Genomic DNA, 17,028 nt, shown 5'->3' on the forward strand with positions numbered 1-17,028 from the left:
CAGCCTACCCTTCATAAATTTAGCCCTAATTCAATATCAATTCATCATATTAGTCTCGTGACAAAAAATAAAGATGACAATAAGTCGTATCAGGTGATCCACTTCAAAATAATAATATACTGTAGGATACTATAATACTATAATGTTGTATTACTTCTTAATAAACATATATATACACCATACTTGTACATAAAAGTTTCTACAAAGTCATAGTTCAAATAATGATTAAAAATTATATTTTGGACAAATGATAAAATTAAAAGTAAGTGAAAACTAAAGGAGAATATAACTATGAAAATCTAGTACTCCACACTATCATTATCAACAAAAGCCTAACAGCTTTGCAGCTAACGTACTACGTATAATCGATGTGGCCTACTGGAGTGGCTAGTGTGGCCAACCAATGCAAAATAAGCGCAACTCAGCATAAATCGAGAAAAAAAATTAGTTCACCACTCAAACTAATGTAATACTGGCTAATTTTTTATATTTCAGCACTCAAAAAAATTAGTAGTATACGGGATTTAATCAAGAAAGAGTGATCTATGACTTACATGTATAGCCGACTTTCATGGATTTAATTTAATGGAAGTTAATTCAATTCTAATCTAGTTTAATTTGTTGTTAGTTAAGCTATGGCTATTAAAGGTAGTGGAGACAACTTCTGGTGGGAAAATAATTTGATTATTAGTAATAACAGAACCAAAAGAAGGTTTAGATTATAGTTAATTGGTTATTGTAGATCTCGTAAACGTGCGGCTGATTCAGCTACCACATAACTAATTTAATCTATACGAGGTTGACCTTTAATTTGTAGACTTCTGCAAACTGACTAGTGCAAATCTAACATCAGTGATAATATCATAAAAATAGCAGCATATGTACAAAATTATTTAAGTGACGTTCGGGCCTGTTCTCTTCACCTTAATTTTAATTCAGTTCATTTCAGTTCAGCTCCAATCAGTTCAATTCATAATTTCCTTCTCTCATAAACAATTCATTTAAGTTTAATTCAGTTCAGTAAATCAGAACAGACCCAAAGGCTACATAAAACCTACCAATTTTAGTGGATGAGATTTGTTAATTTCTTTCTAAATTCTTAATTCTAGTATATACTACACTTTGAGTTGTGTGAAAAAACAAGTTAGGCCCTGTTCACTTCACCTTAAAAATATAATATTCAATAAAATTAATTTCAGTTCAGTAAAAATATTTCAATTCAGCAAACATAAGTTCAGTTCAACAAAAATAATTTCAATTCAGTAAAAATAATTTCTGTTCAGTAAAAAACAGTAAAACTTAAAGAAGAAATATAATAGAAAATCAGTAAAAATTATTTCAATTCAGCAAAAATAATTTCAGTTCAGTAAAAATAATTTTAGTTCAGTAAAAATAATTTAAGTTTAGCAAAAATAATTTCAGTTAAGTAAAAATAATTTTTGTTTAGCAAAATTAAGGTAAAGTGAACGGGGCCTTAGTGACCTGGGCGATGCCCCTGATTTTTTTTTTTTTTTTTTTTTGGGGTATGGAAGATTGTGGATATCTCACATAATTTTATTTTATTTTGTTGGTATATATAATACTTTTTCACATCTGAAAAATATTTAACTTTGATAGGAAAACGTTCAATAAATAAATCACATTAAATACATATCGGTTATAAATTAAATGGGTCAAAGCAATTTAAAAACATTGTAATTATTGTAATTATTCATCGTTCTAATTGAGCCCAAAATAAATACAATCAGTTACAAAACTTAATTTGGGTGATGAAAATTAATTTAATTTTTTTTTTGTAACAACTGATTTAATTGATTTATTATACAATCAATACTATAATACAATTAATTTATCATACAATTTATTCTACACATATTTAACATGTACATGCAATGTAATTGCTTATGTGGCAAATTTGATGACGTGGCTAAATAAGAAAAAGAAAGTGACACGTGGCGATATGACACTCCTTGCCTTTGAGTTTTAATAATAATATTGATATGCATATTTAGTGAAAAATTTATGCACATTTCATCATTCTCATTCTTCTCATTTTAAGAAACTTCTCATTGGATCCCACCCTATATACATATACAAAGTATATATATATATATATATATATGTTCGGGTTGGTGAGTGCACAGCAAAAGCGAAGATGTGTTTGATTGAGAGGTATAAATTGAATTGATAATTGGCAAGATAATTAATATAAATGAACACACGATTTTATGTAACGACGAGCACTTTTATTCCAGTATTTGAAAGTAGGAGAGTACAATAACCCTTGAGAGGGTGAGTATTACAAGAGAACTCTCACTATAAGAAACTCACAAAGGAGTATTAAAAAGTAGGAATAGTGGATTCGTAAAGAAGGTAAATAGTACAAGGAGGTGTAATATGTAGGAAGGCTTGTTTATGGTATGACTTCTTGTGTTGTGTTGTATTTAATGATTGAATGCCCATGACCTATATTTATAGGTGTAGATGGAGCTTGGAAGAAATGGCCGGAATATTCTAGAAATTCCTCCATCATGTTTGTATCCATAATATTCTAGAAAATTCACAAACCATTTATTATATTCTAATACCTTCCAATGTCAATAATGCTCTAGAACATTCAAGTAGGATATTATTCTAGAGAAATCAAGAGCAAGTAATGACCTTGCTTGATTATTCCGAAAGCCTCTAGAATATGCACAATACTCCACCAAAATAATGGGCTTATAAAATTTGGGCCATACCCAACAATCTCCACCTTCGACCAAATTTTATATTTGTGCTCGTCGTATGTTACCTAATCAACATTAAGTAAATATATTAATATAGGTAAAGCAGCGGAGTGGACTAATGAGGAACTGGAGGAGACTGCTGAAGTAGTGGGATACGGAGCTGTAAAGTAAGTATTTGAATTCCTTTTTAAAGTCCCTTCCATGATACATTTATTCATTGCAAATTTGCATCACTTTCGAGATGTGTATGACCAACAAGTATTTAGTTAGTTACTATGGTAGGACAGGATGATCTGCTTCAAGGTTTATGACTGAGTTGTAACTTGGAACCTAAAATGCTCACCCTAAACTCTTGAGTACTAACCCTGTCACACCTTAGTTTTTCCAATAATTTCATATGAACAAAGCCTACAATATCATGAATTGATAGTTAGGAAACTTTCATCAGCTACTTGCCATAACAGCCTTCTAGAAGAGGTTTTGTTTTACTAGACTGTTCACTTTCACACTTTCACCTAGCTCACCAAACTCTTTACATTAACTTGCTAGTCCACCTTTGTTGTTCTTTACTCAGCAATACTAGTTTCCTGCAGAATACTCTACTGTTCCTTGTGTAACATATGGTGCACTATTGCACTATAGGCTATAACATTTTTTGAGCACCTTTGGAGACTTTGAGTGTTCCACCTTGAGCCGAAATCTTATATCTTTTTGAGTCCAGAATGGCAAAAGAGATGATATTCTTTTTCAGATCAGGAACATGATGAACATTAGACAAAGTCCTGATCACAACATCTTGCGTCTTGATCCGTACAGAGCCAACACCACGAACTTTGCAATGATAACCGTTACCCACTATAACAGTTTTATTCTTCACCGGCTGATAGTCGGTAAAGTGAGACTTTTGAGAACAAATATGGTTGGCAAAACCCGAATCAAGTACCCAGTCAGAATTTTTATTTCTTCTTGGTGAAGTAGCTCAGAGAACTTCATCGTCGGACTCTATTCTCCAAAACCGGCTTCTGCTGTCTCTTTTGGCTTTTCCTCTTTCTCTTTCTTTTCGAGCTTTTTATTTGCAAACCAGCATTCTTCAACTGTGTGCCCAATTTCTTGCAAAACTTGCAAGATTTTCAGGATTTGTGTCCATTAAATTTTGACTTCTTATGGGTACTTTTACTACGGTGTGATCTCCCTTTTATATTTAAACCTTCGACATTTTCATTGGAATGAACTTCAAGGTCAAACTTTTCTTTTGAGAGTAAGTAAGATTTAACATCCTCAAAAGAAAATTGCCATAAAGCATAATTTCCTTGAAGTGCTTATACGAAGGTGGTAGGGAGACAATTACTAACACGACCTTATCCTCATCTTCGATTTTAACATCTAAATTTTCAAGATCAATTATAATTGAATTAAATTCATCAAGATGAGTTTGAATGGAAGTACCTTCGGCCATTCGAATTGTATAAAGCCTTTCTTTAAGTCAAAGCTTGTTAGCGAGGCTATTAGTCATATATAGTGACTCTAACTTTAGCCATAGGCCGGCTGCTGTGTCTTCATGGACAACCTCGCGCAGTACCTCCTTGGTTAAACATAGTTGGATTGCAGAAAGGGCTTTTTCGTCCAACTCTTGGCATTGCTCGTCTGTCATTGACTCTGTTTTTTTAGCTTTTCCATCCAAAACCTTCTTTAATCCGCTCTATACTAAAACGACTTTCACCTGGACTTTCTAGATGCTGAATTAATCTTGCCGTCAAATTTCTCAATCTCGAACTACGTAACCGAAAACATATGTAATGTGTAAACACTCTAATCAAACTTGGATCTGATACCACTTGTTAGGGTTGGTGAGTGCACAGCGGAAGCGAAGATGTGTTTGAGTGAGAAGTATAAATTGAATTGATAATTGGCAAGATAATTAATATAAATGAACACACGATTTTATGTGACGACGAGCACTTTTATTCCACTATTTGAAAGTAGGAGAGTACAAGAACCCTTGAGAGGGTGGGTATTACAAGAGAACTCTCACTATAAGAAACTTACAAAGGAGTATTAAAAAGTAGGAATAGTGGATTCGTAAAGAAGATAAATAGTACAAGGAGGTGTAGTATGTAGGAAGGCTTGTGTATGGTATGGTTTCTTGTGTTGTGTTGTATTCAATGATTGAATGCTCATGACCTATATTTATAGGTGTAGATGGAGCTTGGAAGAAATGGCCAGAATATTCTAGAAATTCCTCAATCATTCTTGTATCCATAATATTCTAGAAAATTCACGAACCATGTACTATATTCTAATACCTTCCAATGTCAATAATGCTCTACAACATTCAGGTAGGATATTATTCTAGAGAAATCAAGAGCAAGTAATGACCTAGCTTGATTATTCCGGAAGCCTCTGGAATATGCACAATACTCCACCAAATTAATGGGCTTATAAAATTTGGGCCATACCCAAATATATATATATATATATATATATATATATATATATATATATATATATATATATATATATATATATATAAACGTAGAACACAAGTTATTCATGTTTGTATATATAGACATGCTTGAATTTATTGATGAGTTCATGAGTTCATGGAGCTGGGCACTGGCAGAGCCATAAAACAAAAAATCAGTTAAAATATGCATTTCTGTGTTATGTTTTGTTATATCAAATAAGATACTGCAGTGGTGAGAGCAGTGTATTTTTGTGCGAGAGAGCAGAGTTCGATTCTTCATGAAATATATCACAAGCATTTTTTAAATGCATATTTTTGTGGGAGGAAGAATTTTTCAAAAATTCCAAACCCATACTAGAGGAAGAATTCAAATGATATTGGATTTTTTGACTAAGTACTCTGTATTTTGGGTTTTTTGAGTTGTAAAACTTTAACTATTAAATTATATTTGTGATCGAGTATTAATTTTTTTTTCCCAATATTTTTGTCAAACTATGTGATGTTTATTTGTCCGTCCCCCTGGTTTGAAATTTCTGGCTTCGCCACTGGAACTAGGCATGGGCTGGGCCAGCCCGCCGGCGGCACGGGCATGACTCAATAGCGTCCCGACGCAGTACGAGCCCGCTAACTGTTAGGTTTTACAGTAATTCAACAAAATAAGAATTACTTAAAGATGGTGGAACAAAACCTAAACAGTGTATAATTCCAAACAAATTATACAACAACCAAATACTAATTAAAGTATTACAAACCAAGCACTAAATAAACAATGTAATTCAGAAATTACAAAAGTAAAACACTAAGGTGAAAGATTCTACACTTGCCTCACTCCAAGCCAATGAATCCACCAAGAACATGAGAATACCAAGGACCACGTGAGTCTTCAATACCGGATACTTGTCTAAGGCGTGTAAACACTTTCCTAAAGTGATTATTTCCCCCACCACGGTGCTTGGGTTGAAACTGGAAAGTCACTTTGAGATACAATAGACAAACACTACAATCTTTGCACTAAGAATTGTAGTAAGATGATCAAATTCTCAAAATTAACTTAATTAATAAAGGATTTCTAGAAGAGATTGCAAGTTTCTTAGAGAAATTATGAAGAAGAGAGAATAATAGAGAGGAAAAATCAGAGAGAGCAAAAAACCAGAATCACATCATTCTTTTTAATTTTGCAATTAAAAGAACAAACGAAACCGCAACTGACAGGGCCGCGGGCGCGGACAGGGTGAATTGAAATTCACCCTCAGATTCTGTAGATGGTTGGCTGCGCCCTAGCCGCAGGCGCGACACACCATGCCGCGGGCGCGGCACATAAGGCACGAGGGGTGGGCCGTGGGTCGTGTCGTGAACAAAAAAATAAAAATTCGGCACGATCCCGGCACGAGCCTGCGGGCGGCACGAACTTTTGGCCTACCAGCACGGTCCGCTAGTACGACCCTTAATAATAAAAAACTATAAATGATAAAAATAATAAAAAGAAATATGATAAATTAATAATAAAAATAATAAAAAGAGCCATAATAATATAAAGAACTCTAAATAATAAAAATAAAAACAATATAAATATTAAAATTAATTAATTAATAATAAAAATAATGGCTGACCCGCGGCCCGGCACGACCCGACCCGCCAGGCACGTGGGCCGTGCTGTGTCGTGGGCTAGGGTGTGCTATTTGGTGGCCCGGCCCGGCACGGCCCACCATCACCCAGGCCCGGCACGGCACGACCCACCATCACCCAGGCCCGGCACGGCACGACACGACTCACCTCCTGGCACGGAGAGGCATGTCCCGTGGCGGCCCGGCACGACACGAAGCCCAGCTCTAAGTTCATGTATGAGGAGACACCTTCGAGGCAAAAATATATTGTTGCTATTTGAGATGATCAGTAATCTGCTTGATTGTCTTCTTACAATTGTTAACTTGAGTTCACTTGATATTATTATATTAACAAAAACCTACAAAGTCAATCAATTTACAGGAAATTAGTGAGGAGGCGAGATACAATCTGGGCCCCCACCCCTCTAGTTATAGCGAAACCAATCCAGCTAAAGATGTGAGCAGCTGCACGAGCACCAATATCCTGAGTCATAGAGAATGTCTGAACCAGCTTTAGTAACGCAACAACATCCTTATCTAATTCCTCCAAAGAAGAAAAGGAGAAGGGAAGAAAACCATAGCTAATTTCCCTGCAACGCACCCCATACTTGTACCGCTTTCGTTGAGCCACAGCCGACACAACACGACCAGGAACAAAGTCAGACAACCCAGATTGTGTTAAAGGAGAAGACCCCGTCAAATCAACACATACATCAAGGCCTCTGTCCAAGGAATAAAGCAACACATCTGCTGGTCGAAGAGCCCTGTCGTTCCCTCCAGTCAATTCAATGTTAACCTCCTTTCTCGCAGAAATCCCGGACCGAAAATAAATATCAACAAGGGTGTCGCGAACAACATTATGCCGATGTTAATACCCACCATCCCAGAACAGGACACTGCATGATCTCCAAATATATCCCCATCGAAAACACTTGAGCAAGTGGAACACGGTGCCGAAATCGAGAACAATGGAACACCCAATCTGTAGCAAAGAACCGAACGGTAAGCCTTACCATAGTCTGACCCAACCCTGATATTGGGACCGCCAGCAACCAGGAAGAAGAGTGATCCCCCTGCTAGGATTTCCATAAGGCAACCTAACGCGGAGATAAGGAGAAAGTGGATGTTGCAGAAGCAGTAACCTTCGTGAAATATATATCTGTCAATTTCTTCACGAGTTTGCGGGCTGAGATTTCACTTAGGTTACGCAAAAGGTCGGTGTCCACAGTCCTATGAAAAAGACTAAGAGCATCATCGAATGCCAGTCCCAGTCCAACAATACCAAAATTGCGTAGAAGCGTAGCCTGAAGACCAGTAGATTGCAAACGTGACCCAAGAAAAGCATAGTGTCGAACATCACCTGCTGAATAAACACCCAGTCCACCATAAGTAAAAGGCAAGGTGGTAAGACGCCATTGCCAGTCACGAAAACTAGGCCCCGAAGCAGTATCAATGAGCTCCAAAGATGCTCGAAGGGCCACATCAAAAGAAATTTGGGCCGCTTCAAAAAGACGAGGGGGACAAGTGCGCATAGCAAAGTAGAGTTTTGAAACCCCAGTACACGCACGAAGTAGTAACAACTCACATTGGGGATTATCAAGCTTAGCAACAACATCCATTAGCACAATGGTCTTCGACACTCTCTGCGGAACAAGCTCACCACAGAAAGAGGAATCCGCACTGACAGGACCACCGAGCAACTTAACACCATGCACAGGACGCCCAATATCTAGAGGAAAGACACCGACGAGTCGGCTACGAGGGTCCTCCGAGGGCCAGAAAACTTCCGTTTTCTCAACGTTGACATGGAGGCCGAGACGAGGTCCCGCAGCCAAAATCAACTCCAAAACCTTTCCTACCACTAAGGTATCACCAATAATAGTGTCGTCATCTAAATACCAAGCTTACAAACATAAGTCAAAAGAATCCTTGATTCTATTATTCATTATTAGTATTATTATTATTATTATTATTATTATTATTATTATTATTATAAACAAAACTAGATTAAAATTTAGAAAATAAGTTTAAAAGAACACGAACATTGTTTCAGATATCAATTTGATAAGCAAGTACTTTTCCTTTTTTTTTTCTTTTTTTTTTTTTTTTTTTGTGACAAGAGATAAGCAAGTACTCCTATCAAGCATGCATGCAAAATTCCATTAATTTGTTGGTGTAGACGCGTAGTTATGAATCTATATCTCCAATCAATTCTATAATTGTTGGATACATGTCACAAATTAAGTCACAAACAAGTTATTATTGCTACTTACAATATCCTAGGTCTCCAAGGCATGAAGACCCTTGGCCTCCAAGGTTATAATACTTGCTCTCCAAGGTTAAGGCTTACATTTGTAGTATATATCAGGGCCGGAGCCAGAGTGGGACAAGGGGGGGACAACTGTTTCCCCACTTTTAAAACAAAAATTCAGTTAAAATACGTATTTCTGTGTTATATTTTGTTATATCAAATAAGATAGTGCAGTGGTGAGCAAGAGCAGTGTACTTTTGTGAGAGGGAGCAGAGTTCGATTCTTCATGCAATATTTCACAAGCATTTTTTTAAATGCATATTTTTGTAATAGGATTGTATTGTCAATCAAAGAATATATATACAAAATACAAGCTTAGTCAAAAACTTTGCTAACTAATTCTTTTTTTTTTTTTTTTTTGACAACAGCTCTTTGCTACCTAATTCCTTGAACATAAAAAATAAATATTGGATTAACTAACCTAAAAGACTAACTGACAGCTAGTATTATAATAAGTATACATTGACTAAAGATATATACAAATAAATACGAAGTATAAAATAGTGCTAAATATATTCTAACAATAAGATAGTATTACTTCTATTTTTTATCATCTAATGTTCGAATTTTTCAAAAATTCCAAACCCATACTAGAGGAAGAATTCAAATGATATTAGATTTTTTCACTAAGTACTCCAAATTTTGGATTTTTTGAGTTGTAAAACTTCAACTATTAAATTATATTTGTGATCGAGTATTAATATTTTTTTTTCCAATATTTTTGTCAAACTATGTGATGTTTATTTGTCCGTCCTCCCGGTTTGAAATTTCTGGCTTCGACACTGGTATAAGTATCCATCATATTCCTCTTGTTTTGAGGACATGACACAAGACACACAACTACTAGCTCATTACTGAGTTTCTTAGCTCTCTTTGAGAATTAGCTCTCTTAGCTCATTAGAGTCATACCATAATCTTGTACCCTTCAGGGTTGTACTCTCATACCCTTTTTCATATATTGGATAATTAGTACTCGTTGGTGGGTTGTTTATCTCATTTGAGGGTTTTTCCCACGTTAAATTTGTGCGTCTCTTATTATTCTTCTTGTCCATCTTTTATCTATTTATTTCTCTGTATCATTTTGTGCTTCCGCTTGTGCTCCTAATCCCAACAATAATGTCTAGACTTCATTGCTCGATCATTGCCGTAGCCTTTTACTATATCAGATTATTTTGAATTTTTATTTTTACTATGCAAATTTAATTTATAATTTTTTAAAAATTTTATTTTTCCAAACCATATTGGCATATTGCAGTAGTAGTTAGGAATAAGTCCCCTCAAAAAAACGAAAGTTAGGAATAAGCTAACTTTAAGCAGCTAACATAGGCGTTTGGGGGAACAAGTGATCATCCAAGCCTAAATATCCTTAGATGTAGCAACTAACCGAATTTATTTTCTGTGGCCTAAATAAAAGATTCACATTATTATTAATTTGGATATGATTCTAAAAAAATTACATGGTGGAGTAGCTAAGTAATTCTCCTTCTTTCTAGGCTTATATATCACATTTTATATATATATATAATATTTTTCCGTTTACTTCTAGATTTTATCACTCTATCAAAATTGATTAACTGTATTATTGATTTCAGAGAGAGGGAGTATTTTAGAAGTGTTAGAGAACAGTTGGTGATTTGGCTTCAAATTTTGTTGCAAGCTAAGGCTGTCACATTGTTTAAAAATTTACAAAGTGAATGTTTCAAATAATATTGTAACTAGACAATTCAATTTGTAAAGATCATACAAAATTTTTATTTGTTGTAATTGTTAAAGTTTTTCTACCGTACTCCAAATCAACTACGTAGCAATTTTGTAATCTTACACGGTTGTGATTGTAGTTGATTAGGCTCGAAAAGCACCTGTATAGGTAGCGCCGTAGGGAGAAAAATGTTGAAGAAAGTGATAGATGTAAAGGAAGCCAAGGAGCAAATATTATTCTCGTTCCCTATGATACTCACCAATGTGTTCTACAATCTAATTCCAATGATTTCAGTCATGTTTGCTGGTCATTTCGGCGAGCTACCATTGGCTGGCTCTACTCTTGTCAATTCTTGGGCTACTGTCACTGGTTATGCATTTATGGTCAGATTTCTCTCTTTAGATAATCGAACTTTTTTTTTAATTTGTTTTCGTTTACTTATATAATAGAGATATATTTTTTCCGTTACTCTAGCCTCCCTTTAATTTGATCATTTGTGAATTTTTTGTGATTGTAGCTTGGATTAAGTGGTGCACTCGAGACATTATGTGGGCAAGGCTTTGGTTCAAATTTGTACAATATGCTAGGGATTTATCTCCAAGCATCATGTATGATCTCGTTCGTTTTCTCTATAATCATATCCGTAATATGGTGGTTTACGGAACCCATTTTAGAACTACTCCATCAAAGCCCTGTTATTTCAAAAGAATCAGCAATCTATATAAGATATTTAATACCTGGTATATTTGCATTTGGCATTCTACAAAACACCATAAGATTCCTCCAAGCACAATCTGCGGTTTTTCCCCTAGTTATTTTATCACTTGTTCCGTTGCTCTTGCATTGTGGACTTAACTATGTGTTGGTTCATTTCACAACCCTTGGTTTTAAGGGACCGGCGGTGGCTACCTTCACAACGTTTTGGCTGTCGGTTATAATTCTGATCACATACGTGAGTTTCGCTAATAAATTCGAGCATACATGGAAAGGGCTATCGACTGAATCATTTTTACATGTCTTTTCTAACTTGAAACTGGCACTACCTTCTGCTGCTATGGTACGGTAGGTACACTTCTCCAATTTACACCACATTGTACTGTGAATTACACTTTGAAATCTATTATGTTTTGTTTTGGACGTTATGTTTTACAGTTTTGAGTATTGGGCATTTGAAATCTTGGTGTTGTTGGCTGGCCTCATGGCAGATTCTGAGGCAACTACTTCTCTCATGGCAATATGGTAAGATTAACGATTTGCTATGTTTTTTTCTTTTATGATGATTGTATTCCAATAGAAGTTCCTTTGTTAAATGCGATTACTAATGTTGAATTGTCGATCTCACTTCTTCCCATAAAAAGTGTCATTACAGAAACAATTGCTTATATGGGTGCTTACGGGTTGAGCGCCGCAGCAAGGTATCAATGTGACATAAGAATTCCTTATTTTCTTACAAAAAATTTTATTTGATTAGAATCCTTAACTTTTTTCATGATAGCACGAGAGTTTCAAATTTGCTTGGAGCTGGGAAACCGAGTCAAGCGAAGAGTGCAATGGGCGTTACAATAAAGCTGTCGATTCTCTTAGCCATGATTATCTCTCTAGCTCTAGGCTTGGGGCGTTACATTTGGGGAAGCTTCTTCAGTGACAATGCCAGTATAATCAAAGCATTTGCTGCCTTGACTCCTTGGATTTGCTTATCCATACTCTTGGACTCGATCCAAGGCGTACTATCAGGTGCTAGATTATCACATTGTATTGTCGATTGCTTGCTTGTAGTTTCCTCCTCTAATCATCCTTGTTACATGATACAGGGGTATGCAGGGGATGTGGTTGGCAACACTTCGCCGTGTTCATAAATTTGGGAACATTCTATTTTATTGGCATGCCAATCGCATATTTAACTGCCTTTGAGTTTAATTTGCACGTCAAGGTAATAATCACGCAACTTTACAATTCTCATTTCGACTAATTTTGTTTACATATTACAGTACAGATCGAATTGATCGAATAGTTTCATATTAATGCTTCCTCTGCGGGTTTCTTTTTGTTTTTTTTTTGTTGATTTGTGGTTTAGGGTCTTTGGATTGGCTTAATCTGTGGCCTCACCATTCAATCTGCTTCGCTTTTTCTGATTACTCGATTTCATAAATGGACAGCACTTGACATCTCTTCCAGAGGCAATGCAAATTCAGTTAGAGCAGAACCAGTGTAGCTAGGATAGATCTTGATAGCACTTCTTTCCTAATGTAACTTTTTTATCCAAATGTATTTAAACATCAGAACACGATAAAGCATTAGTTTAGAATAGTAGAGTCACATGAGCCAAACAGTTGAAATTTCAAGAATGCATTTTCTATAAACAGCCATGGCTTAGCCACCATCTACAGGGTTTCTGATAACAACTGACTCAAGCATGAACGTGACAGAATTAAGAAAGACGAGAAAAGAAGCGTGTAAGCAAGCGATTACCATGCTGCAGTAGGAGACTCACATGAGCCAAACAGTTGAAATTTCAAGAACGCATTTTCTATAAACAACCATGGCTTAGCCACCTTCTACATGGTTTCTGATAACGATTGACTCAAGCTTAAACGTGGAAGAAATAAGAAAGACGGGAAAAGAAGCGTGTAAGCAAGCGATTGCCATGCTGCACGTTACTTTCATTTGAATTTTATCCTAAAACATACTTGTAAACTAGATTACTAGAATTCTACACAGCAGGAAAACTAATATAAACCACAAACGTCCCAAAAAAATTAGGATAATTCACCTTCAATCGTGGGACAGCAGAGTATAAACTTCCAATTTCTAAGGACCACTTCATGAAATGGCAGGCATTTATTGGCTGCTCTGCTTTTAAGACCAGGCAAATTTGTGGGTCCATGCTCTTAAAAAAATCTCGATCTTTTCCCCATTATATTGCACTATTGTTCTCCTCCACGTAAATAATTTACGGTCTTGAACATACAGCAGCTGCCATATCTAAACTTAACAACTAACTTATCAAAACGTTCCTTCTCTTCCCTCCAATTTATACCAAAAGTCGGTAAATTCGTAACAGAATTGTATGAAGCGAAATCAGCTTTTGTGAATTAGGTGAGAGGTGACGTAGCGCCTTCTTAAAACAAATGCTGAGGCTCCATGTATATTGTACTCCAATTGCTGGATGCAGACAGATTAAATTGGGTATTAAACATGGGTCGTGTCTGATTAAGAATCATAAAGAGTGGAGAATTTTACGAAATGTTTCAGTCAAAGCTCTAAGAGATGAACAAAATGAAGGTATGAGAGGGTTACCAAGTCAGAGCTGGGATCCAGGCTTGGAGATCGAGGTTCCATTTGAGCAGAGACCGGTATGTATGCCCTCATAAGCTATCACACTTGCATAGTAGTTTCAAGTGTGATTTTAGTCTCCTTGATACCTGAAAGTCTGCAACCCATGGAATCCTGATTAGCTTTCACATCATTTGCCATCAAAATCAGCTGTTCACTTGAATTGAATCCCAGATGTTGCATAAATAAGATGTGTAACAAAAAAAATAGTTGGTTCAAGTTTTAACTCATTATTCTCCATAGGTCTAAAAGCTTTATTTGAATTCTGACCCTCTGGTATATGCCTCTGAAGTCGGAAGTTATGTCTCACCAATAATATTAAACTAATTGAGTAAGAATGAGAGAAGATGCGAAGCACAATCAATCCCAACATAAGTTATTATAGAGATGTATGTACCACGCTCTCATGTGCACTTACATTTCTCATACAGGTCAATGAGTACTCATCTTTGAAGGAAGCAAGCCTGTACTCCTGGGCTGAGTTGAGTCCACCTTCCTTTTTCCAGCGGCTCGGAGGTATGTGGTTAACAACTTTTACAATACTGGGGATGCCAGTTGCAGCTGCTAGCTTCAATCCTTCCAAGGTATGCTCTAGCTCAATCCTAAGGGAAACCAAAAAAAAAATGATTAAAGAAAGTTAAATACCTCAATATCAATGAATACAAGCCACAATCCAAAAAATGCTGCTTGATTTTAATTTATTTTTTGCCACACAAACAAGTTTCTTGCCTTCTTGGTTTCTCTTGTTCTAAAAAAAACCATAGAGCATTAGACAGGAGTGATGTCACACTCCCAAAATTAATTTACCACTCGTCTTTGTCTGTCAAGCATTTAAAAGGCTAAACCTGTGCTCTCACAAAAGGAGTGTAGAAATCAATTTTGGAGTTGGGAAAAATCAATTCCCAGCAACAGCATGTGAGAGCACTGAGCAGCAACATTCAAATTCATATTCAAGAAACTACAGGCACATAGAAAATTCTAATTCCTAAGTCTACACAATGGTTAATTTGAATTCCTCATCTGCTAGCATATATGATTGTTCATTTGCTCTTTTCCCTGTCGCAGGAACCTCTAAGATTTTTATTAGCTTCAGGAACAGGAACCCTATTTCTGGTGTCGCTGATTGTACTGAGGATCTATCTGGTATTTAATCATAATGTTTCGGGAGTGATTAGAGTCTATAACTAAATTTTGAACAAGTATTCATTAGTGCAGTGCATTTCAATGTGCTTTGCACATCAAATCCCATATATTCAAGTGACACTGGCTTGGCACATTGTAGGGATGGAGCTATGTAGGCGATAGGCTTTTATCAGCAGTAGTACCCTATGAAGAGAGTGGATGGTATGATGGACAAATGTGGGTGAAGCCACCAGAGGTCAGAATTTATACTCTTCTGCAACTGTTTCAAGCCCAAGAACTATCTTTTGTTGTAACTCATTATTCTGACAAATATTTTGGTCCTTTCAGGTTCTTGCTCGTGATAGGCTGCTGGGATCCTATAAGGTATGAAATGTGTTCCAACTTAATTTTCATACTATACCAGGGAGATCAGCGATTAATAAGCAAAAAATAAGAGACCTACAAAGACGTTATACTGCCAAATGCATAAATATACACACAAGATTCAGCTTTTAAGCATATAACTTGTCGACGAACTAATAAATTTGTGATACCTTTAGGTGAAACCGGTAATCAAAATGTTGAAGCAAACGCTGGTTGGAACTGGGGCACTGCTTGTATCTGGAGTCTTGCTATTTATCTTTGCCACACCAGTGCAGAATTATTTCCAAGCCATTTTCACCACAAAAGACATTTCTCAGGAAATTTCAAGCACAAATGTCGACACTAAGTTTAATATAAGGTACACTAAGATAAGTTCTACCATTAGAGCAATATAGGCAACTTCTCAATCTAACAGCTTTTTACTTTCAAATTTTTTTTCCCACAGAAAGGAGGAGTTGTTGAGGCTGCCAATGGAGGTTAAGCAAGATGATGACCTAGCAGCAGCAGCCGCAGAGGCAGCAGATGGAAGGCCAGTCTACTGCAGAGATAGGTATTACAGAGCATTAGCAGGTGGGCAATATTGCAAATGGGAGGATCTACTAAGATAGAATGCTATACAACATTGTCTTTACATTAAAATGATCATATCTTTATGGATTGGAATCAAGAGTTTGTATAAGTATCTCCAATATATCATAAGGGTGTGTGAAATGAAGTATCTGTATTCTCTGAGCAGGACTTTACATAGCTAAAATACACAAGGAAGAACACAAGAATATGTCTCTGAGCATTATTGCAGCTTTAAAGGGATACATAATATTTATGTTTCCAATAATTGATGTATATTTGACCTCATTCATCAACCCCTCCCCCTAAAAGGAAAGAAAATAGGACCAAATCAAGAATAGGATTAATCAGTTACACTTTGTTTGGATAGCAAATAAGGAAGGAAATGAAGGGGAGGGAAAGAAGGGGAAGGGAATGGAAAAGAAAAGGAGGGGGAGGTGAGCTCCATTTTCCCTCCAAATCTCTCCAATTTTGGAGGGATTATGCTTATTAAAGAGAAAGGGAAAATGGATCCCTCCCTCTCCTTTCTCTTCCTTCCCCCAATACTTTACCCAAACAAGAGAGTTTGTCCCCCTCCCTTTCTCTTCCTTTCTTTTCCTTCCATCTCCTTCTATCCAAACAAAGCATTAATGCTGGAAAATCACTAATGACCTTTTAGTTTACTGGCATATGGTGCAATTTGCCAGGGGCAAACAGTGAGACACAAAATATAATAACTAACAAAGCAAATGCTCACCTCCCAAGGAGAAATCACTTAGCAGAGGAGCTGAAGGGCTAAATTGAAGACAAGCATCTGGAACTTCAATATTAGAAAC

General features: G+C 36.2%; 2 protein-coding genes and 1 long non-coding RNA gene across 3 annotated transcripts; 2 read left to right on the plus strand and 1 right to left on the minus strand.

Annotated features, from left to right (window-relative positions):
• Positions 1 to 10,995: 10,995 nt before the first annotated feature.
• Positions 10,996 to 13,701, plus strand: LOC110717054 (protein DETOXIFICATION 18-like). Its single transcript, XM_021895690.1, has 7 exons — positions 10,996 to 11,190; positions 11,325 to 11,869; positions 11,960 to 12,046; positions 12,166 to 12,222; positions 12,303 to 12,541; positions 12,619 to 12,737; positions 12,882 to 13,701. Exons 1-7 carry the CDS (start codon positions 10,996 to 10,998, stop codon positions 13,017 to 13,019), a joined length of 1,380 nt encoding a protein of 459 aa, XP_021751382.1. The 3' UTR covers positions 13,020 to 13,701.
• Positions 13,702 to 13,729: 28 nt separating this feature from the next.
• LOC110717059 (uncharacterized protein ycf36-like) lies at positions 13,730 to 16,481 on the plus strand. The gene is made up of 7 exons (XM_021895698.1): positions 13,730 to 14,160; positions 14,572 to 14,724; positions 15,206 to 15,283; positions 15,423 to 15,518; positions 15,611 to 15,646; positions 15,823 to 16,004; positions 16,092 to 16,481. Exons 1-7 carry the CDS (start codon positions 13,936 to 13,938, stop codon positions 16,252 to 16,254), a joined length of 933 nt encoding a protein of 310 aa, XP_021751390.1. The 5' UTR covers positions 13,730 to 13,935; the 3' UTR covers positions 16,255 to 16,481.
• LOC110717060 lies at positions 14,150 to 15,934 on the minus strand. Its single transcript, XR_002510664.1, has 3 exons — positions 15,817 to 15,934; positions 14,559 to 14,742; positions 14,150 to 14,237 (listed from the first exon to the last, which is right to left on the minus strand). It is a non-coding gene; the product is annotated as an uncharacterized LOC110717060 (long non-coding RNA).
• Positions 16,482 to 17,028: the final 547 nt, after the last annotated feature.

Source organism: Chenopodium quinoa, unplaced genomic scaffold, assembly GCF_001683475.1.
Source record: "Chenopodium quinoa cultivar QQ74 unplaced genomic scaffold, ASM168347v1, whole genome shotgun sequence".
In the NCBI taxonomy this organism is placed as follows: Eukaryota; Viridiplantae; Streptophyta; class Magnoliopsida; order Caryophyllales; family Amaranthaceae; genus Chenopodium; species Chenopodium quinoa.

What these genes read in the sequence shown, in the direction of transcription:
- LOC110717054 (XM_021895690.1), top strand. Translation starts at nt 10,996, where the DNA reads ATGTTGAAGAAAGTGATAGATGTAAAGGAAGCCAAGGAGCAAATATTA. An exon ending in CCTTCTGCTGCTATGGTACG is followed by an intron (nt 11,870 to 11,959) that starts GTAGGTACACTT and finishes TATGTTTTACAG; the next exon opens with TTTTGAGTATTGGGCATTTG. An exon ending in GGGTTGAGCGCCGCAGCAAG is followed by an intron (nt 12,223 to 12,302) that starts GTATCAATGTGA and finishes TTTTCATGATAG; the next exon opens with CACGAGAGTTTCAAATTTGC.
- LOC110717059 (XM_021895698.1), top strand. Translation starts at nt 13,936, where the DNA reads ATGCTGAGGCTCCATGTATATTGTACTCCAATTGCTGGATGCAGACAG. An exon ending in TTGTACTGAGGATCTATCTG is followed by an intron (nt 15,284 to 15,422) that starts GTATTTAATCAT and finishes GGCACATTGTAG; the next exon opens with GGATGGAGCTATGTAGGCGA. An exon ending in GACACTAAGTTTAATATAAG is followed by an intron (nt 16,005 to 16,091) that starts GTACACTAAGAT and finishes TTTTTCCCACAG; the next exon opens with AAAGGAGGAGTTGTTGAGGC.